Source organism: Pelodiscus sinensis, chromosome 10 (assembly GCF_049634645.1).
Source record: "Pelodiscus sinensis isolate JC-2024 chromosome 10, ASM4963464v1, whole genome shotgun sequence".
NCBI classification, from domain to species: domain Eukaryota; kingdom Metazoa; phylum Chordata; order Testudines; family Trionychidae; genus Pelodiscus; species Pelodiscus sinensis.
This window is the reverse complement of record NC_134720.1, coordinates 55,115,718-55,135,997: the sequence shown is the minus strand read 5'-3', so window position 1 is coordinate 55,135,997 and position 20,280 is coordinate 55,115,718. Positions and strand designations below refer to the sequence as shown.

Genomic DNA, 20,280 nt, shown 5'->3' with positions numbered 1-20,280 from the left:
AGTGTGGGCACACAGCTGCAGTTACAGCGCTATTCAGAGAGCTGCAGGGAAAATGCTAGTGCATTCTATCTCATAAGAACAAACACAAACGTGCAAATACCTGTTCCATTCCTCCTTTGTGTTAGCACTTCATCCCTCTCTCCTTTGAAAAACAAGTTCCTGCTGTAGAGACCAGATGGAAATGTATCACTTTGAGCAGCAGGGGGACTACAGGCAGTCCCCGAGTTACGCGGATCCGACTTATGTCTTACGAACGGGGCTTTTCTCGCCCCGGAACTCGCGGGCGGCAGGAACACCCAGACGCGCAGTGGTCCCGCCACCGCGTCCTCCGGGGCGAGAAAAGCTGCTCCGGGTGTCCCTGGTCTGCTGGGGACCCCCCCCCAGTGGACCAGGGACACCCGGAGCAAAGCCGCAGAGGTGCGGGACCCGCCGCCTCCGCGGCTTTGCTCCAGGTCTCCCTGGTCTGCTGGGGAGAGAGGGGGGGCGCAGCTAGTGCGCCCCCCCCCCCCAGCAGACCAGGCTTTTGTTGTGGACGCCTGGGGTAGAGCAGCTGGGGTGCTGCCGGGTTGGTCCTGGGGGGACCTACCCGGCAGCGCCCCAGCTGTTCTGTCCCAGGCTCCAGATTCAGCCGCTGTTGAAACTGATCAGTGGCTGATTCCAGGAAGCTGGGAGCAGAGCAACTCTGCCTCCGGCTTCCTGTAGTCAGTCCCTGGTCAGTTTCGGCAGCAGCAGCTGAATCTGGAGCCAGTTCCAAGTTACGTACAAATTCAACTTAAGAACAAACCTATAGTCCCTATCTTGTACGTAACCCGGGGACTGCCTGTATTGACTCTATTGAACGGGAAATCCTGCACATTCTGATGGTGGAGAGCACATTTAGATTTAGCGCGAGTAGTGCTCTATGTTTAGCGCTATCTCTGGAGGTGTGCAGGGCCTGTCCCTGGTCTGCTCCCTCTCCACCCCCATTCTGCCCTTTCTCCCAAGCCTCCTCTCCTGAGCAGCACGGCTCAGGGGACTAGGAGGAGGCCTGGAGCCAGCTGAGATGGCAGAGTGCAGAAGGCCTGACCCCTGCTATTGGCACCAGGTCCCTGCTAGTCCCCCAGGCATCTGTGGGCCCTGTGGGGTTGCCCCGAACCAGCCAGTGGACAGGACAGCTCTGTGTATTACATACCAAATCCTGTGATGTGTTGAAAGCCTCCCACCGAGGCTACTCATTACTAAACTCAATTGGCAATACAGAATGGGCCCTAATAAACTTACAAGGGTTTAGAACCTGATCCAGAATGTTTAATTCTGTATTGCTTGAGTTTCTGTGAATGAGCATGAATTAGAGAAGAGCTGCTAAAATGTGTAAAGAAAAAGGAAAATTCCAGGCAATTAAAACAGAGCATAAAGTTGGCTCTTTCGGTGGTAAGTGAAATCCATAGTACACGTTATAAATGGGGGCGTAGAGGGGGTGAGACCAGGATGATAGATCATTGTGTAGCTTGAGCCTTATTGCTGTAAGACCAATACTGGTGCTTGACTTTTTCTTACCGAATACCTGAAGAAAAGCACTTGATTTTATCTGGCTGAGGATCGCAGCAGACAGTGGTGCAGTGTACGTTTATAATTCGAAGACGGGCAAGGATGAGAGAAGGAGGATACAGAGAAAGTAAATGAGCAAATTTTCATGAGGCAGCATTTATTGCTAGAAGTGGAAGGATTTGAAGTCCCGAGTATTAGGCTGAGCAACTCTAATATTGTCTAGGGATGTTAATTATTGGTTAATTGAATAGTCGATTAACCTCGTGAATTCCTATTGGTTAGTCAACTATTCTGTAGTCTCCAGGTGGTGAGGCTGACAGATATTGCACTCTGGTCTTACTCCTGAGGAGCTCCCTGCCACTCCGCACTGCTGCCTCTGTATCTGAGGCAGCAGTGCGGGGTGCCAGGCGGGAGCTGGTCTGTGAGGGGAGTTGGTTTAAAAATCAGCTCCCCTTGCAGATTGGCGGCCTGTCACCCCATATAGCTGGTTTTTAAACCAACTCCTCTCACGGACCAGCTCCCGCCTGGCACCCCACATTGCTGCCTCTGATACAGAGGCAACAGTGTGGAGTGGCAGGGGGCTCCTCAGGAGTGAAACCAGAGTGCGATATCTGCAGGCCTCTATATCCGAGGCAGCAGTGAGGAGTGGCAGCAGCCCCTGTCTAGGGGGGAGGTATGAGCTCCCAGACCTGGTGCAAGTGGGAACTGACCTGGGCTGCCTGCCTGCCCGGCTCCTAATACGCTTTAAATGCAGAGCCGCAGTGGGGGTTGGTCCCTGATCCAGTGTGAGCCAGGACTGAGCCAGGCTGCTTGCCCGCCCAGTTCCTAATGCCCTTTAAATGTCGAGCTGCAGCAGAGGTACATCTGGAGCAGGTTCCAGACCCATCGCAAGCCAGAGCCGAGCCAGTCTGCTGGCCAGCCTGCTAAAACATTTCCTGATGGGGTGGGGGGAGGAAAATGTGTGTAATCTAAAGCATTCACCTATAAGCTTTTGCTTGTCGGTCAGCTGACTACACTATTACATCCCTATGATGGTTGTAAATGTTTCCAACCTCCCTTCCTCTGTAAAGCCGTTCTCGGTGTCCGTGACCTTTTTCTAAATTTAAATTTTAAACCTCTCCAAGGGGAGCTGGGACTACCTCACAAGCCACTCTAGTCTAGTCGTAGCTTAGGTTTTACAAATGCACTCTTCAAGCAGCTTGTACAAGCACGCACAAATATGGAAGACAAACTCTGAGTAAACTCAATGCAAAGGACCTAAAAATGCATCATCTGGTATTCTACTACAAAAACATATGCTATTATATGGTGTGTTTTTCTGATATTCAGACTAAATTTCACCTTTTTTAGTCTTAAGACTGGCATATTGGTTAAGCGATGGAGCAAGGTGGTTGGCACTGCCAGAGCTGCACAATGCACAGTACCTGGTTCCAAAGAATTTAAGCTTCAATATGTCTCATATGATTCCTCTCTTCCTTTGATGCCATCACCTTCAAATGTTTGTATGGGGGGAAAGGAGGTGTCATATATTTCCTTAGCCAAGCTTACACATGTAATATTTCCTCATACATCACTTCTGCCAGCCCATCTTCCCCACATCAGTCAACTTTCACTATTTTTCAGGTAATGTGGTTGCACATTCAACAGGCAAAGGATTAAGCATGCCTCCTCTTTTGTGTTCTGTTATCACCCATGTTTTAGTCTAAACTACTGTATCTTCAGTTTCATGCAGACTTCAATGCTTGACTGGTGAAAGTTATTAATATTACTAACTGAGCCCTTCTGCTACATCAAAAGAGTTTTTAAAATAAAAGATGAAGTGTATTTTCTGTGTAAAGCCTTACTTGCCAATGCATTCTTTTTAATTTTGCAGGGCTGCCTTAGAAGAAGTGGAAGGGGATGTGGCAGAGTTAGAACTGAAACTTGACAAGGTAAGCTGCTTAAACTGATTTTGTATACTTTGAAAACTTAAAAGAAAATGCGTATTAGCTGGATCAAATAAACTTAATATTCTGCTTCTGATTCTGTGTGGCAGTGCTGATGTTCTGTCACTGTTGATGATGTGTTAGGCTGTATCTGATGTATTCAGTAGCACAGTTCATTTTTATCACAGACGTTCAGATTTTGGATAGTTGGTTCAGCTATTGATACATAAAATTTACAATTTTGCCTATAGTAAATGGTAGCAAAAACAATAGAACTAAGGATAAAAGTATCTGAGAGCTTGTTGCTTCATCTACTTAATAGACAAAAGATGGGATGTTGCTGAAAACAAGGGGAATTTTCCAAAAGGTCACTTAGTATGCATGTATCTCTGCTGTTGTCTTGAATTGCAAGCTTTAGTATTTATAAAAATATAATTGGAGAAATTCTTTCCTCTTGCCTGCATGCTGGGTAATACGAAACCGATTTATAGAGAAGCCTATTGCTTCCGTCTGGTTTGTTACAGGTCTTAGATTCACACGCATTTGTAGATTAGAAACAACTGTCTGTAATAATGATACTGCAAAAGTATAGTTTCTCTTTTTTAACCTTAATTGGAATTGTAGAAGTTCGCGGCAGTCGGATGAGAGAGAGAGATAGAGAGCGAGCAAAAATCAAGGTGATGTGAACTTTTAAATTAATGGGGCAGGAGAAAACTTGTCTTGGAGGGAGGAAAAAAATATTATTTTACAGCTGAGTATTGTGGCTAGTACAGTCCCACCCCTTCATCAAGTCTTCTTGCACCCAAGTGTTTGAGAGTGTGTTGATCTGTCAGAAAAGCATGAGCATACAAAGACACGTTCAAAACTCTGCCTGCTTGCCACCTCAGTCAATGGCAGTCCTACATCTGTGTCTCTCAAACTGGTCAGAAACTTTTATTTGTGCCTGTGAGAAATACATTTTTCATGTAAAGTGTTTGGAAATTTTCAAGAGTAAAATCAAAACCCAGAAAGTTTTGTCCAGGAATTTATGGGCAGATTAAATTCCTGTAACACCTATTAAACAAGGTAACAAATCCTTGATTTTTTTAAAACTGACAGCACTGGAGTAAGTGCCGTAGATAAAACTATTTTTTGTTTTGTTGTTTTTTGCCAACAGCTCTTCAGTCGTTTTCCTTTTAAATCCTATGAGATAGATATGCATTAAGAACTCATGGTAGAGATGATGCATTTTTGTGTGAGCATATCTGGGAATTCATTGTTCCTGAAATGAGTTAACAGGTTTTTTTTGTTTGTTTGTTTTACTATTTCTGCTTTCTACTGTTAGAAATTGTAGAAGATGATAATTGCTGGATGTGAACTAATGCAGTTGACTTGGCTGCACTGAATTCTTTTCGTAGTTAAGATACAGCATATCAGAATGTTGTACATGAATTAAGACACTGGAGCGATCACTCTCTCTTAGAAGTTAAGTCCATTCTTTTTGAATCTAGAGAACCAGAAGCAGCATGGCGGTTCAGTACTTCATTGATAAGACAATATTAATAATAACCCAGCAATAAAATAGAATAGGACTAAAGCCAAACTCCTCTGGTGAAGAAGTGAAAATGCTACTACTGAGCCGTACGGATGGTGATGACTTGGAGTTCCCTTCTCTTTTTGAAGAGAGAGAGAGAGAGAGTGTGTGTCTGTGTGTGTGTGTCTGTGTGTGTGAGAGAGTGATATCTCTTAAGGGAATTATGCTCACCGATGGAGAGAAGAATTAACCTCGGAATGTCACAAGCACTCTAACCCAGTGGTCTGCAACCTTTTAAGCACAAGATCACTTTTTGAATTTAAATGCAATCCAAGATCTACTTCAAATCCAAATACCGTCGCTCTGCCTCGTTTGTGTGCCGCCTTCAAGGCCCCACCCCTGCTCACTCTGTCCTCCCTCCCCAGTTCTCCCTCACTTTCACCAGGTTGGGGTGCAGGCTCTGGTCTTGGATCAAGGGATTTGGAGAGCGAGAGGGGCTCTGAGCTGAGCTTGGGGCAGACAGTTGGGGTGCCGGATGGGGTTCTAGGTGCAGGCTCTGGAAAGGCGTTTGGATGCAGGGGTGCTCGGGACTAAGACAGGAGCTTGGGTGCAGGAGGGGATTCACGACGGGGCAGGGTTTCGGGATGTGGGCTCCAGCTCGGCCCTGCTTACCTCAGGTGACTCCTGGGTTGGGGTGCAGTGAGGCTAAAGCAGGCTCACCTCTGCCCTGGCCCTGCACCACTCCCAAAAGCAGCCAGCAAACTCCCTCTCAAGTCCTGTTGTGCCCTCCCCGCTCTGTGGAGACAGGATACAGTGCAGGAGAAGGGGACACCTCGACATCAGCACCCTCCTCTCCTTACCCTGCCCTGCACAGAAAGCAGGAGGCTCCCGAGGGGCAGCTCCAAGGCAAAGGCCAGGTGACGTGGAGCAGTAGGGGAAGGGGCAGCTCAAGTGCCACCGCTTGATAACCTCTTGGCCAGACCAGTCAGATCCCCTGTCAGAGGCTCCAAGGTCGACCAGTAGATCCCGATCCCCTTGGTGACCACTGCCCTGACCAGTCCCTTGGCATGCTGGGAGATCAGCCTGTAACCGATTGTGGTTCAGTGTGTTTACAGATTGGGCAAAATAAAGCAACAATTTCTGAAATATTTGAGCCCGATCGCTGGTTTCTGTAGCATTAGTATTAGTTCAGGCTCTTCTCTGCCTGGACTCAAATCTGCTAGAGCAGTTTTGTTACTTTGACTCGTTAGACAAGCAATCGTTGCACCCACATCTGATCACTCGCTATGTATGTATCAAGGTTATCGAAGTCGTTTTTCACAGGACATTAACTTTGAAATTCCATGGAGTAAAGTGATTTACAAGTTTATTTACTATGATCATTTTTTCCCCTTTAGCTAGTAAAGCTTTGCATTTCAATGATTGATACCGGTAAAGCTTTTTGTGCTGCCAACAAGCAGTTCATGAACGGAATTCGAGACCTTGCACAGTATTCCAATAAGGATTTGCTAGTTGAGGTAAGTGTTTGAGGGTTAAACATTTTCAAGGAACAATATAACTAGTAAAAGTGGAAACGTAGTAATTTAAGTGGGAACAAGTGGCGGAGAAATCTTTCATTTACAATCTTATTCGGTATGAAGTCTCTGACACGCCTGTCTTGAAAAAGAGGCTTCCTTTCTGGATCATGGCACAACCTCCCATTCAGTTTTGGATTCAGACCTGCAATGGAGGTTGGATTATACTATACCCTTACCTGCCAAAATATTCTAGGAGAGGTTCTTAACTGGGGGGGGGGGGGGGGGGTTCTGACTGTGCCCCTTCCTGTGTAGGGATTGTGGTACTGGTATGGAAAAGCTTGACTACTATTGGTCTAGGTTTGACTACAATAAACCACAAAACAGGTAGCATCAATTTAGTTCTTGGGTCTGAGGTCAGGATGTTAAATATTGGTTAATTGACTAGTCTATTAAGCTCATGAATTCTTACCAGTTAGTCGACTATTCTATAGTCCCCAGGGGCAAGGCCAGCAGCCAATGTGCTTCGGCCCCACTCCTGAGGGAGACCCCTGCCACTCCACGCTGCTGCCTCTGTATCCATTGGGAGCTGGTCCATGAAGGGAGCCAGTTTAAAAACCAGCTCCCCTCACGGATTGGCTGCCTGTCGCCCTGCGCTGCTGCCTCTGATATAGACAGCAGCACAGGGTGGTAGCAGCCCCTGTCCGGGGAGGGGTAGGGGATGAACTGAGCTCCTGGACGAAGCACGTGCTAGAACTGAACCAGACTCTGTGCCTGCCTTCCTCCTAAACACTTTAAATGCAGAGCCACGGTGGGGGTAGTTCCCGGACCTGGTGCGAGCCAGGACTGAGCTGGGCTGCTGGCCAGCCTGCTAAAAATGTACTGGCAGGTGAGGATGGGGGGGAAATGCGTGTAGTGTAGAGCATTAACCTATACGCTTTTGCTTATCGGTTTATTGGTTAATCGACTACGCTATTGCATCCCTAGTCTGAGGTAGAGCCAATTTTGTAAATAAAATCCTTTTCTGGCCCACCTTTTCACTACATTGGGCCCGTCTCCGCAGAGATGTAAACTCAAATTCCGATGTTGTTTGGTACAGCTAAGTTTTTTATCTGAGACTGGTTATACCAATGTACAGATTTTGTTCTACCGAATTTTGCATAAACTCTTCCATTTTGTTTTGTGATTTTTGTTTTTATTCCTGCACCGCCTTCATTTTTGGCTTGCTATTTCAACTCACAGGTTTGATTATACACACACACAGCGCTGCAGCGGCAACTTCTGTGAACTAGGCTGATGGGAGAGCTTCTCCAGCTGGTGTAGTCAGTCTACCTCTGCAAGAGGCAGGAGCCATGTCGAAGGGGAAGTTCTCCCTTTGAGATGGTGCTGTCTGTGCTGGGGAGGGAGGTAGTTACGGCTGTGTAACCACATGGCTCAGGAATGTGGCTCTTTTTCACACCCCTGGGCAACCTAATTATACTGATGCCAGTTTGTAGTCTAGGCCTGGCCTACGTACTCTTCCTGACAGCTTGTGAAGAGGTGACTCTTCTGATGTTTTCAGTCTGAAGTTCACATATAACTGAAAAAATTCTCTTTTTTTGGAAATGATTTTACTGAAAAATTCACAAACAGTAGCAAGGTTTCCCATGGAAAATCTGGACTGTTTGTAGCTAATAATGAGATTTGAAAAGTTTTAAATTCCAAGTAGCTTTTTGTGGTTTGCTAACTTTCAGTGCAGCTGGCTAAAAAGGTTAAGGAGTGTTGCTTTATAGCGCTTTTCATGAAAACGAAGGCTACAGATGTTTTCCTGAAATGTAGCTCTGTTGAGCTATGCTGTTTTGCAGTAACTGGGGAATCATTCTTTTTTGTTTGACAACAAACAGTAACTTTTTTGTTTGTAGTGTTAGATTATGATGAGAAATGTATCTTATCTCCAAGAGTTAGCATTGTCATCTTCACTAAACTAAAGTAATGAAAATAAGTCTCTAGGAAGCTGTTTCTATAAATACATATGTTCTAAGTGTAACAACATTTATAGCCTTTTTAAGGTTACTTTTTTGTGTTCCTTTCTGCTGGGAGTTAGCTTTAACTACTTGCTTTCTTTCCTTGCAGACCAGCTTGACAAAGTTTTCTGACAACCTCCAGGAAATGATCAGTTACCACACAGTAAGTGTTGCTGAATGGTGGATGATTGTGATCAGTTCACCTAAACAAACAGATTATGCTAGATAATGGCATATTATAATGTTTATGGCCTTTAAATCTGAATGCATTTGTAATGTGTATGCCTTGACAGTGCAGATCTTTCTGGAAATCTGCACCATTCATTGCAGATCTGGAAACTTGGGCAGCAAAACCAATTTGTAAGCAGAGTTCTTTGCTAGACTGAGTCTTGCTTCCCCTCTCCATTGTTTGCTCAACTTTTCTCTCCCACCAGACATGAGATACAACAGCAGAAGCATCTGTTCTTTGTGCAGTTTATTTCCTTGGAGCTGTGACTGATTCAGTCAAGAATGGAAAGTAGAGAAAATGCCAAGTTTGAACACAGCAGTAGTTTGTACCATTGGTGGACTCCATCTGGAAGCTTGAGTTTGAGAAGAGAGATGAATTTTCTCTCTGCTTGGCATGAGTACAACCACTGCTAAAATTGTGTCCAGTTGTGTTCACAAGTTTATGAAGGATGTTAATAAATTGGAAAGGACTCGGAAAAGAGCCATGAGAATGAGTAGAAAATGTGCTTTATGTTGATAGATTTAAGGAGCTCCGTCTGTTTAGTTTGGAAAATTAAGGGGTGACCTGAAGTCTGTAAGTGCCTGCATGGGTAGAGCTCTGCACAGACACAACATCTGTATCTGCAAAAATGAGCTGTGGATATTCTCGTTGACAGAGTTCGCCAAGTGGAGGCGAGCCCTGCTCGCCAGCCGCATGGTTCGGCACGCTGTGCATGCGCTGACTGCGCTGCGCGGCTGTGCCGGTTTGTAATCTACTCTCCACGGGCACGTAGATTACACTAATTGTTGAGCCCTGCTCATTGACATCTGTGGATGTGGAGACCTGTGGATATAAAGCAGGTATCTGTGGATTTTCAGGGCTGTGTACGTGGGGAGCAAGTACAGAACAGGTATATTGTAATACAGTGGCTGGAAGCTGACGCTAGACAAATTCAGATTGGAACTAAGGTATACATTTTTAATTGAAGAGTAAGTAACCATTGGGAAACTTGCCAAGGGTTGTGGACTGTTCTCTGCTACTGACCATTTCAAAATCAAGATTGGATGTTTTTCTAAAAGATTTGCTCTAGGAATTACTTTGGGGAAGATCAGTGGCTTATGTTTGACGGGGGTCAGATTGAACGATCACAGTCATCCATGCTGCCTTTGGAATCTAAACATCTGTTAAGTTGCAGTGTGTAGGGCAGAAGTGGGGAGCCTACGGCCCATAGGCTGCGTCTGTCCCGCTGTGTATTTCATCCAGCCCTTGGCATATCTCAGCATGTTGGGCAGGAAACCCCTTGGGCTGGAGGAAGCTCACTGCCAGGGGAAGCCAGGATTGCCCTGTGCCTAGGGTTCGTATTTCTGTTGGTAACTCGGTTCCAGCCCTGTCCCTCTGCACAGGGCGTGCCTCACATCAGTTAATGCAAGTGATGAGTGGCACACAATGCTGTCCAGGCTTCATTGTGAGCCTGGCGCAGACCGAGATTATGAACTCAGTTCACTAGCCCCCTCTGAAGCTTTGCTGTGCTGTTCCCACGGTAGCTGGATTTGCGCTAGCTTGGGTAGTTAGCCTGAGTGCACCTTTTACTGTGTAAACATGTCCATAGGGAAACTAGACTTTGCTGGGTGGTGCAGAGTCCGGCTCTGCTGCAGCCAGGAGGGAAAGCAGCAGTATGCCAACAGGAAGACAGACATTTTGCAAGCTGAAGGTGATGGGGGATGCTACTGTTCTCCTCCCGAAAGGGTGGAGGCAACTCACTTGGTTAAATCTTTGGTCCTGACCATCCTTGTTCTCCTTGGAAACATTCTTGATTTCTCTGCTGAGGCCTGGCAAATGGAATAAAGCATTGGCCCAAACCCAGCAGTGTGAGAGCAATTCTTGCAGCTTCTGGCAAATAGCACCGTTCTCAGACTAGCATTGTGAACTGCTGTTTGCTCAAAAGGCACCTGTCATCTCATCACTGAAGACTGTAAATCTAATCCGATCTACCTGAAGGCAATTCTTCAATTCTTTCAGGAGCATGGGGAGATGTCTCATGACTTTTTTCTTGCAAAATATTTTTGGAATTATTAAGTGGGCTTGCACACTGGTTTCTACATGTGTCTATTTATTGGGAAAGCCTGGTTCTTGTTACTTGCTTCTTATGTTGGCTTCTGATTGGCATAGTCGCTTCTCAGACACTAGTAGGTTTAAATGTCAGCACTTGGGATTAGGCACAAGTTTGTGAAGTAAATATCGTGTTCTTAGTCACACACAGCTTTCTAGTCCCAGAGAGAGTGGGAATTGAGTCACATCAGTATTTCTGAGGTGCTTAAACGTAGTGCTCATGTTGATGGGAGCGCTAGCTAAGCCACATGTTCTTCTATTTAGTGTTCGCTATTGGAGTAGCTTTATCTTTCCTTCTGTCTTGCTGCATAGTGGGATTCTACTCAGACTTTTTAAGTGAAAGAAACTTTTTGCTACTAATTTTAAAAAAAAGAGAAATGCACTTTCAATGTAGAATCTACTATTAGTCCTGAAGACTTCAGAGAGATGGAATAAGGAGAGCCAAGGCTTACACAGAATTAAAAGGTTTTTAGGTTTTTTTGGTCTCTATAAAAGAACTCTGGAACTTCCAAATTCTTTATTGAACTAAGTGTTTATGTGTGTTCTCTTTCAGACCCTGTTTGACCAAACCCAAAGATCAATTAAAGCACAGCTTCAGACATTTGTTAAAGAGTAAGTTAATTTTCACTTCAAAGACATTCACTTTAATAAACCTGTAAGGAAAAATGTCTCTGCTAGGGCCAATTAGAAAGTGAAATCAGCTTCTGAGAGAAATGGAAGATATTTGGAAATGATCAAACCCTAGCTTGACCAGCACCTATTAAGCTTGTGGTATTGCTACCCTTATTTCTGCGCTGCTGCCTCAGAGCTGGGCAGCTGGAGAGCAGCAGTAGCTGACCAGGTATCCAGCTCTGAAGGCAGAGCTGCTTCCAGCAGCAGCACAGAAGTAAGGATGGGCTGGTATGGCATTGCCCCCTTTACTTCTGCACTGCTAGGCTCTCAGTCAGCAGCCTGCTCTCCTGCTGCCCAGCTTTGAAAGCAGTGGCAGGGAAGTGAGAGTAAGGTATTGCCACCTGTACTTTGGTGCAGCTATTGGTAGGGTGTTGCCTTTGGAGCTGGGCACCTGGCCAACAGCTGCTATTCATCTCTGAAGGGAGTGCAGAGATAAAAGTGGCAATACCGTGACCATCACCCCTAAAATATCCTTGTGGATCCTCTCTGCAACTTCCTTTTGGGTCAGAACCCCAATTAGGAAAGCCTGCTCTCCCCCATGAAATCAATTTAATATAGGGTAAAAGGATGCAAAAGGTCAGCTTACACAGTCTATAAAGTGTTCTCCCTGGCCATGAATTTGGGAGCATCCTATTAATAGTGAACTTAATTATAGATGCTTTTTAAAAATGTCACTATTGAGGAGGTATCTTATTTTAATTTAAAAAACTACAATGGGAGGAGGGAAAATATTGAAAATAACTGTCCTGAGAGCCTGTAAGCACTCAGAGATATGTAACTTTACTCACCTGAGTTGTCCCATTGACTTCAGTGAACTGTCAGTATGTTTAATATCAGAGGGGTAGTCGTGTTAGTCTGAATCTGCAAAAGCGGCAAGGAGTCCTGTGGCACCTTATAGACTAACTGCAGTGTAGGAGCATAAGCTTTCGTGGGCAAAGACCCACTTCGTCAGATGCATGTCTGGGTCTTTGCCCAGGAAAGCTTATGCTCCTACACTGCAGTTAGTCTCTAAGGTGCCACAGGACTCCTTGCCGCTTTTGCAGTATGTTTAATGTTAAGCATGAGTGTGTTTGCCACATTAGGAGCTTGGGTATTAAAAACTTCTCTGCTAGACCCTGATCCTACAACAATTACGCATCTGCTTAACTCTGTGCACTGGGAGTAATCTCAGTGATTTCAGTGGGACTGTGCTCACAGTGCATCGCGTTAAACTGATAAACGCAAAGCTAAGTAATGTGCATTGGAAAACATAATCCCAGCGTACGTGAAAAATGATGGGCACTAACTTGGCTTTTGCCACTCAAGAGAGGGCTCTTGGAGTCATGATGGATAGTTCTCCAAAAACATCCACTCAAGGTGCAGTGGCAGTCCAAAAAGCAAACAATGTTAGGAATCATTAAAAAAGGAATAGAGAATAGGACAGAGAATATCTAATTGCCTCTCTATAAATCCATAGTACACCCACATCTTGAATCCTGCATACAGATGCAATCGCCTTATCTCAGAAAAGATATCCTAGCATTGGAAAAGGTTCAGAAAAGGGCAACAAAAATAATTACAGGTTTGGAGTGGGTGCCATATGAATAGAGATTAACAAGACTGGGACTTTTTATCTTAGAAAAGAGGAGACTGAGGGGATATGATAGAGGTCTGTAAAATCATGACAGATGTGCAGAAAGTTAATAAGGAAAAGTTTTTGTTCCCATAACATAAGAACTAGAGGTTACCAAAGGAAATGAATAGGGAACAGGTTTAAAACAAACAAAAGGAAGTACTACTTTACGCTGCACACAGTCAACCTTTGGAACTCCTTGCCAGAGGATGTTCTGAAGGCCAGAACTTTAACAGGGTTCAAAAAAGATCTCGGTAAGTTCATGGAGGTTAGGTCCATTAATGGCTAGTAGCCCTGATGAGCAGGAATGGTGTCCTCTGTTTGTCAGAATCTGGGAATGGGTGATGGGGTGGGATCACTTAATGATTCCCTGTCCTGTTCTCATTCCCTCTGGGGACACCTAGCATTGGCCACTGTCAGCAGACAGGACACTGGGCTAAATGGATCTTTGGTCTGACCCAGTCGGGCTGTTCTTGTGTTCTTATGTAAGCCAGTCTAAGTCTTTGAAGAATTCGACCTTAGTGTCATACCATTTTTTTCACTTTAAACAGTGCTTCAGAATTTACAACAAAGATTCATATTTACACACCTGAGGTTGGAATATCAAAAGCACCTAAGCCATTGGGGAGGCTGGTCCCATTAACTTCAGTTTGCAAGCCTTCCTAGACTATGATTTCGTTGAAGCAGTTAAGCTTTCTAAACCTTTTGCAGTTTGATACGTCAGAAGATGTTTGACTCTAATGGCATCACAGAAAAGCTGTTGGATGAGATCACGGATTGTCTTTTTCAGGATAGATGAACATTTTAATTTGAAATTCAGCAGAAAAATCATGTAAAACGTGAAATTCTACCTCAGGTTGAACCTCCCTAACCTAGTCTTCCCTAGTTCAGCAACACTCCTGGTCTGGCACCATCAGTGACCCAGTGGGTACTTGGACTGGGGCCAGCAGTGTCACGGGACCAGGGAAGAGCAGAGGTCAGTGGGATGGGAGGGATGAGGTTCCGTGCCCCAGCACCTGACAGCGGAGCCCCGACACTCTGGAGATCAGCAGCTAGAAGCGGAACTCCAACTCCCTGGGGAATGGCAGCAGAGGGGAGCCCCGTACCCCTGGTGTGCAGAGACCCAGGGGCTGGCAGCGGAGCCCCAGTGCCCCTGGAAAGGGGAGGGGCCAGTGCCCAGGGACCAGCAGCCCGGAGCAGAGGTGCTGGCATTAACCTCTCTGTCCAGCAAATTCCCTGGTTTGGTTCAGGTCCCAAGACGCCAGACCAGGGAGGTTCAACCTGTAACAATTATAAACTAGTTAAAGAAAACACAAAACAATCCACTTTTTTTGTTTAAATCAGGTTTTTTTAATCATGATTTTTGTCTGCCCTGAGTTGGGACTAAATGAATACAGCAGTGATCACAAGGTGCTGCTTTTAAATTTCACTGCCTTGCTTGTTCAAAAGATTGTGGCGCATGTGTTTAGTGTGGAAAAGTGAAACAAATAAATACAAAATCAAATATTCTACCTGAAAATGGAAGCATCAAAATTTGGTGGTTTTTTAAGATATTTCCTGATTGACAAAATGAGCTTTCCAAGGATCTTACAATTCATCTCCTCTTTTGTTTAGAGATATTAGAAAATTTAAAGATGCAAAGAAGCAGTTTGAAAAAGTCAGTGAGGAAAAAGAAAATGCACTAGCAAAAAATGCACAAGTTCAAAGAAACAAACAACATGAAGTAGAAGAGGCCACCAACATTCTCACTGCAACACGAAAATGCTTTCGGCACATCGCTCTGGATTATGTTCTTCAGGTAAGGGCAACAATCACTGTTCTGTTTTCAAGACCAGCATGTTTTGAAGGTTGGTTGTTGAGGCACTTCAATCTTTGGTCCATGTAGTAACCGAGGGGCATCATGAGCCTAGAAATAATGTATTTGTGTTCCTGAATGATTTTGATTTTTCAGATTATAATTTTGTTAGGCATGTCTGTGTGTTTTTGCTGGATGGTTTTTTGAAGTGTGATGCTGTTGATATAGTGGCATTTAATGTTGACTTTCATTTCAAGTATTCATTTACAAACAAACCAGAGTTAATTGGATTAATATCAGGTAAATCATACAGGATGTAATATAGTATACAGGCAGTCCCCGGGTTACATGGATCCGACTTACATCGGATCCCTACTTACAAACGGGGTGAGGCAACCCCGCACTAGCTGCTTCCCCCCAGCAGACCAGGGAGACACGAAGCTAGCGCCCCGCCCCCCCCCCTCAGCAGACCAGGGAGACGCGGAGCGGCTTTTCTCAGCAGACACCTCAGCTTGAGAATAAAGGACTGAGGAAGTGAGGTGTGGGAGAATAAAACTGAGCTCTGGAGAAATGTTTGCCTAGAGTTTCCCCTACAATATGTACCAGTTCCGACTTACATACAAATTCAACTTAAGAACAAACCTACAGTCCCTATCTTGTACGTAACCCAGGGACTGCCTGTATTTGACTTTGCTGTAATTCATCGTACACATTTCACTGCTAAGGACTGGCATCAGTCTGGCAATTGGAAATTAGCTGAATAATTCCAGTCTGGAATTCTGGTTGCCGTTACAGTTCTGTCTCTCCTACTTGAGTCAAAGAAAGGGTGATATTCCCATAATGTTCAGTGCAAAGAAACACAGAGTTGTTGTTTATAATAAAATTATGACGCATGTAGAAGAACATAATTTGTTGGACAAAAGTCAACATGGTTTCTGTAAAGGGAAATCCTGTCTTAATAATCTATTAGAGTTCTCTGAAGGGGTTAACAAACATGTGGACAAGGGGGATCCAGTAGATATAGTATACTTAGATTTTCAGAAAGCCTTTGACAAGGTCCCTCACCAAAGGCTCTTGTGTAAATTACATGGCCATGGGATAAGAGGGAAGGTCCTTTCTTGGATTGAGAACTGGTTAAAAGACAGGAAACACAAGGTAGGAATAAATGGTAAATTTTCAGAATGGAGAGGGGTAACTAGTGGTGTACCCCCAAGGGTCAGTCCTGGGACCAATCCTTTTCAACTTATTCATAAATGATCTGGAGAAAGGGGTAAGCAGTGAGGTGGTAAAGTTTGCAGATGATACCAAACTGTTTAGGACAGTCAAGACAGAAGCAGACTGTGACGGACTCCAAGAAGATCTCACCAAACTGAGTGATTGGGCAACAAAATGGCAAATGAAATTTAATGTGGATAAGTGTAAAGTAATGCACATCAGGAAAAATAACCCCAACTATACGTACAGTATGATGGGGGCTAATTTGGCTACGACAAATCAGGAAAGGGATCTTGGAGTTATCGTGGACAGTTCTCTGAAAACTTCCACACAGTGTGCAGCGGCGGTCAAAAAGGCAAATAGGATGCTAGGAATTAAGAAAGGGATAGAAAATAATACCCAGAATATCTTACTGCCCCTGTATAAAACTATGGTACGGCCACATCTTGAATACTGTGTACAGATGTGGTCTCCTCACCTCAAAAAAGATATTTTGGCCTTGGAAAGGGTTCAGAAAAGGGCAACTAAAATGATTAGGGGTTTGGAACGGGTCCCATATGAGGAGAGGTTAAAGCGACTGGGACTTTTCAGTTTAGAAAAGAGGAGACTGGGGGGGGGATATGATAGAGGTCTATAAAATCATGAGTGGTGTGGAGAGGGCGGATAAAGAAAAGTTATTTATTAGTTCCCATAACAGAAGAACTAGAGGACACCAAATGAAATTAATGGGGAGCAGGTTTAAAACTAATAAAAGAAAGTTCTTCTTCACACAGCATGTAGTCAACCTGTGGAACTCCTTGCCAGAGGAGGCTGTGAAGGCTAGGACTATAATAGAGTTTAAAGAGAAGCTAGATAATTTCATGGATGTTAGGTCCATAAAAGGTTATTAGCCAGGGGATAAAATGGTGTCCTTGGCCTCTGTTTGTCATTGGCTGGAGAGGGAGGACAGGAGACAAATCGCTTGATCATTGTCTTCGGTCCACCCTCTCTGGGGCACCAGGTGATGGCCACTGTCGGCAGACAGGCTACTGGGCTAGATGGACCTTTGGTCTGACCCAGTACGGCCGTTCTTATGTTCTTATAATGTCTTAAAACCTAATCTGGTAAATAAATATCTGGGCTACTTGAAGCCTATCTTACCAGGAAGTTATTTCAATCATATATATTACACTAGAAGATCTACCCAGTGTTGTCTGGGTCTGGGCGGAGGCTGTTGGGGGGCTGCATGGCCTGCCAGGTATTACTTTTCTTTCTGGGGTAGTGGAGGGCCGTGCAGCCCACAGGGCAACTTTTTCCGAGATCAGGGGGCCCACGTGGCCTGCCTGCTGGCTTTACCCCATGGCTTGGATGGAGGCATGCCACAGTGACCAGCAGCTTCTCCCTGGGACAGGGCTGGGTAGCAGGGGCCCTGCTATCAGCCAGTGGCTGCCCTCCAGGGCTGGGGCACTTGCTGCCCTCTGTAGTAATTCATGAGTATAGCTGCTTCTACTCTCACACCCCTCCCTTTCTGTTTGATGCAAAACAGTCACATTCCACACACATCCCATTGTCCTGGCACAACCAAACCCTGACCTTGCGTTAAGTTATGATAAGAGGAAGCTGCAGACCAAATTTGGTGTATTTATCCCTGGGTGAATACAGACCCTGTCGTCATCGTCAGAAGAGATTAAATCTGAAATGTTCAGCATTGAGGGTTAAATTAATTCCTTTGACGTTCTTGGACTCTGTGAAACCTCATGAAGAAAGGAGATGGAAGTGAAGTGGGGAGACAAAAACACCATCATGTTGAGAAAAGCAGAGAGAACCATTGGAGGAATTGGCTTCATCATCAACAAGGAATGGTGTTTGTGACGGGGTGTGGTTACAGACAACCCCTCGGGGGTGCCTTCCAGGGTGCTGACACAGCCACTGCCACTCGCCTTCCTGCTCTCTGGGGCTCCTTATCGCCTGGTCCTGCTGGTAGGGTCGCCAGGTGTCCAGTATTGACTCGGACAGTCCGATATTTTTGCCTCCTGTCCAGTAAAAAATTTCAGAAAATACCAGACACCTGAAATGTCTGGTATTTTCTGGGTTTTTTTCCCTGCCAGGAGGAGAAAATAGTGGACACCTGGCAACCCTCAGGCACACTTGGCAACTGGGCCCCGATAAGCACAAGCAACGATATAGAAGAAATCTATCAGGAGCTCAAAGAAACCCTAATTCAGAAATCCATATTGCAGTGGGAGATTTCAATGCCAAAACTGGAAGAGGAAGAGAAGGTGAAAACTTTGTTGGAAGTTATGTAATCAGCAAATGGAATCCACAAGGATAGCCATTGGCAACTCTGCTGGAGACGAAAGACATGTTCACTGGTAGCACCTGGTTGAAGAAGAAGGCCAAGAGGAGGCGGACATGGATCACGCCCAATGTGAAGAACTTAGAAGAATGAGATTGATTATATTCTGACTGATAAGTGGCACATTATACAATACACCTTAGTAGTCCATCATTTTAACACAGGTGGTGACCATCACTTGCTCAAAGCATGGCTCAAGAAAAAGATGGAGAAGAGAGCACTACAGATGGCAAATCAGAGTGGCCAAAAATATTTGATGAGGCAATCTTGAAAGTGAACATTTCCAAGGAAAACTTGAGTCTTATAGATACTGTGATGAGGATTATAAAAAACTTCACTGATGAGTTGACGTAGTTTTTGACATTAGCCAAGAAAGAAAGACCAAAAAGAGTTAAGGGTAGAATCTTGGAAGAAACATGGAACTTGCTAGCAAAATGGAGAAATTTGAGGTGATGTGAGAGTGACGTTCTAGAATACTCTCTTCTCAGCAAGTTGATAAGACTAAAGGAAGACTTCAAGAAGCATTGGAATTAAAGGCTCTTACAGATAGCTAAAGATCTCAGAAGCCTCAAAAAAAGCAAAAGGGAATTCACACTGTACAGGTCAACAATAATGGCACTGCAGAACAGGGATGGAATACCAGTAATTGACAGAACAGGATTGGAAGTGAGACACTGTAGAAATCTTTGCAAACCAAATAAATGTCCTAGTACCAACACTTCAGTGGACTAACAAGCACATATTCCCAGTCCTTGCCAGTGAAGGTCAACATGCAGTTTTTCAAGTGAAGGTAGGAAAAGCCCCAGTTAAAGATGGACTGACATTTAAAAGAGCAGGTGGCCAAGACCTCTCAGAAACCCTTGATTAGAGGGTTAGCTGTTACTTGGATATGCAGCTCTCGTATGTCTCCAAGGTGTTCACCAAAATAACAACAAACTGACTCTCACAGAGTCTGGATGAGCAACAGCTGAGAGAGTAGATAGGAATTTTGAAGGATTCAGAACATTTAACCATATTTTCACGTTAAGCCAGCTATTGGAACACTCAAAGGAATAAAGATTCCCTTTATGTATTGCCTTTGTTGACTATGAAAAAGCATTAGATGGTGTAGAGATCAGTGCACCGTGGAAGGCTCTTGAAGAACAAGGTATTGGCACAAACTATTAAAGGAAGCAAATTCTGACTTCACTACATATATAACTTTATTTGATCCTTGGCTTCGCATTGCAGCTGAGAAAGATATGAAACAAGGAGACATGGTTTCACCAAAACTCTTCACAACGCTCCTCAAAATGATGAGATGGATGAATTGGAATGGTGGAATCCGCATAATCAGAAAACAGTTAAACCGTCTCAGATTTGTGGATGATATTGTGGTGATCACTGAAAATACTATCAAAATATAGAAAATTATGTGAGAACTCAACACAAACAGAAGCTAAACTGGAACTGCTCCAAAATGAAATTTATCTGGTCCGATATCTTGCAAAAAGCCCACCTAACAACCAAGGGAGAACACATAGAAGAAGTTGAGCAATATGTCTGTTTGGGCCAAGAAATTAAACATGTGCCATGATCAGGAAGGTGAACTCTAGCAAAGAAGGAAGAAGTTGGTGTACGTTCAGTTCTTTCGAGGATGTCCTTCAAGAGAAATCAACAAGGCAACATGTGCCAGCCTCTTCAACTCAATAGTACTGCCAGCGGTGTTGTACAGCAGCAAAACATGGGCACTGATGAAGACAGAGGAGCAGGAGGGAGATGGAAAGAAGACTTCTGGGAATTTCATGGGTTCCCAGTGAAGTGATCAGACAGCAGAATTGAATGCAGGATGATGATGTTATTGGGAGCAGGT

General features: G+C 44.5%; 1 protein-coding gene across 7 annotated transcripts in view; it reads left to right on the top strand.

Moving 5' to 3' along the window:
• The window catches only part of ACAP2 (ArfGAP with coiled-coil, ankyrin repeat and PH domains 2), a 109,893-nt gene that overhangs the window by 22,565 nt on the left and 67,048 nt on the right, over nt 1–20,280 (top strand). For all 7 annotated transcript variants that reach the window (XM_075938311.1, XM_075938313.1, XM_075938310.1 and 4 more), the window contains exons 2-6: nt 3,401–3,458; nt 6,363–6,482; nt 8,592–8,645; nt 11,353–11,411; nt 14,698–14,881. In XM_075938311.1, the coding sequence (XP_075794426.1) occupies nt 3,401–3,458; nt 6,363–6,482; nt 8,592–8,645; nt 11,353–11,411; nt 14,698–14,881 (475 nt within the window). The remainder of the gene's footprint in view (nt 1–3,400; nt 3,459–6,362; nt 6,483–8,591; nt 8,646–11,352; nt 11,412–14,697; nt 14,882–20,280) is intronic.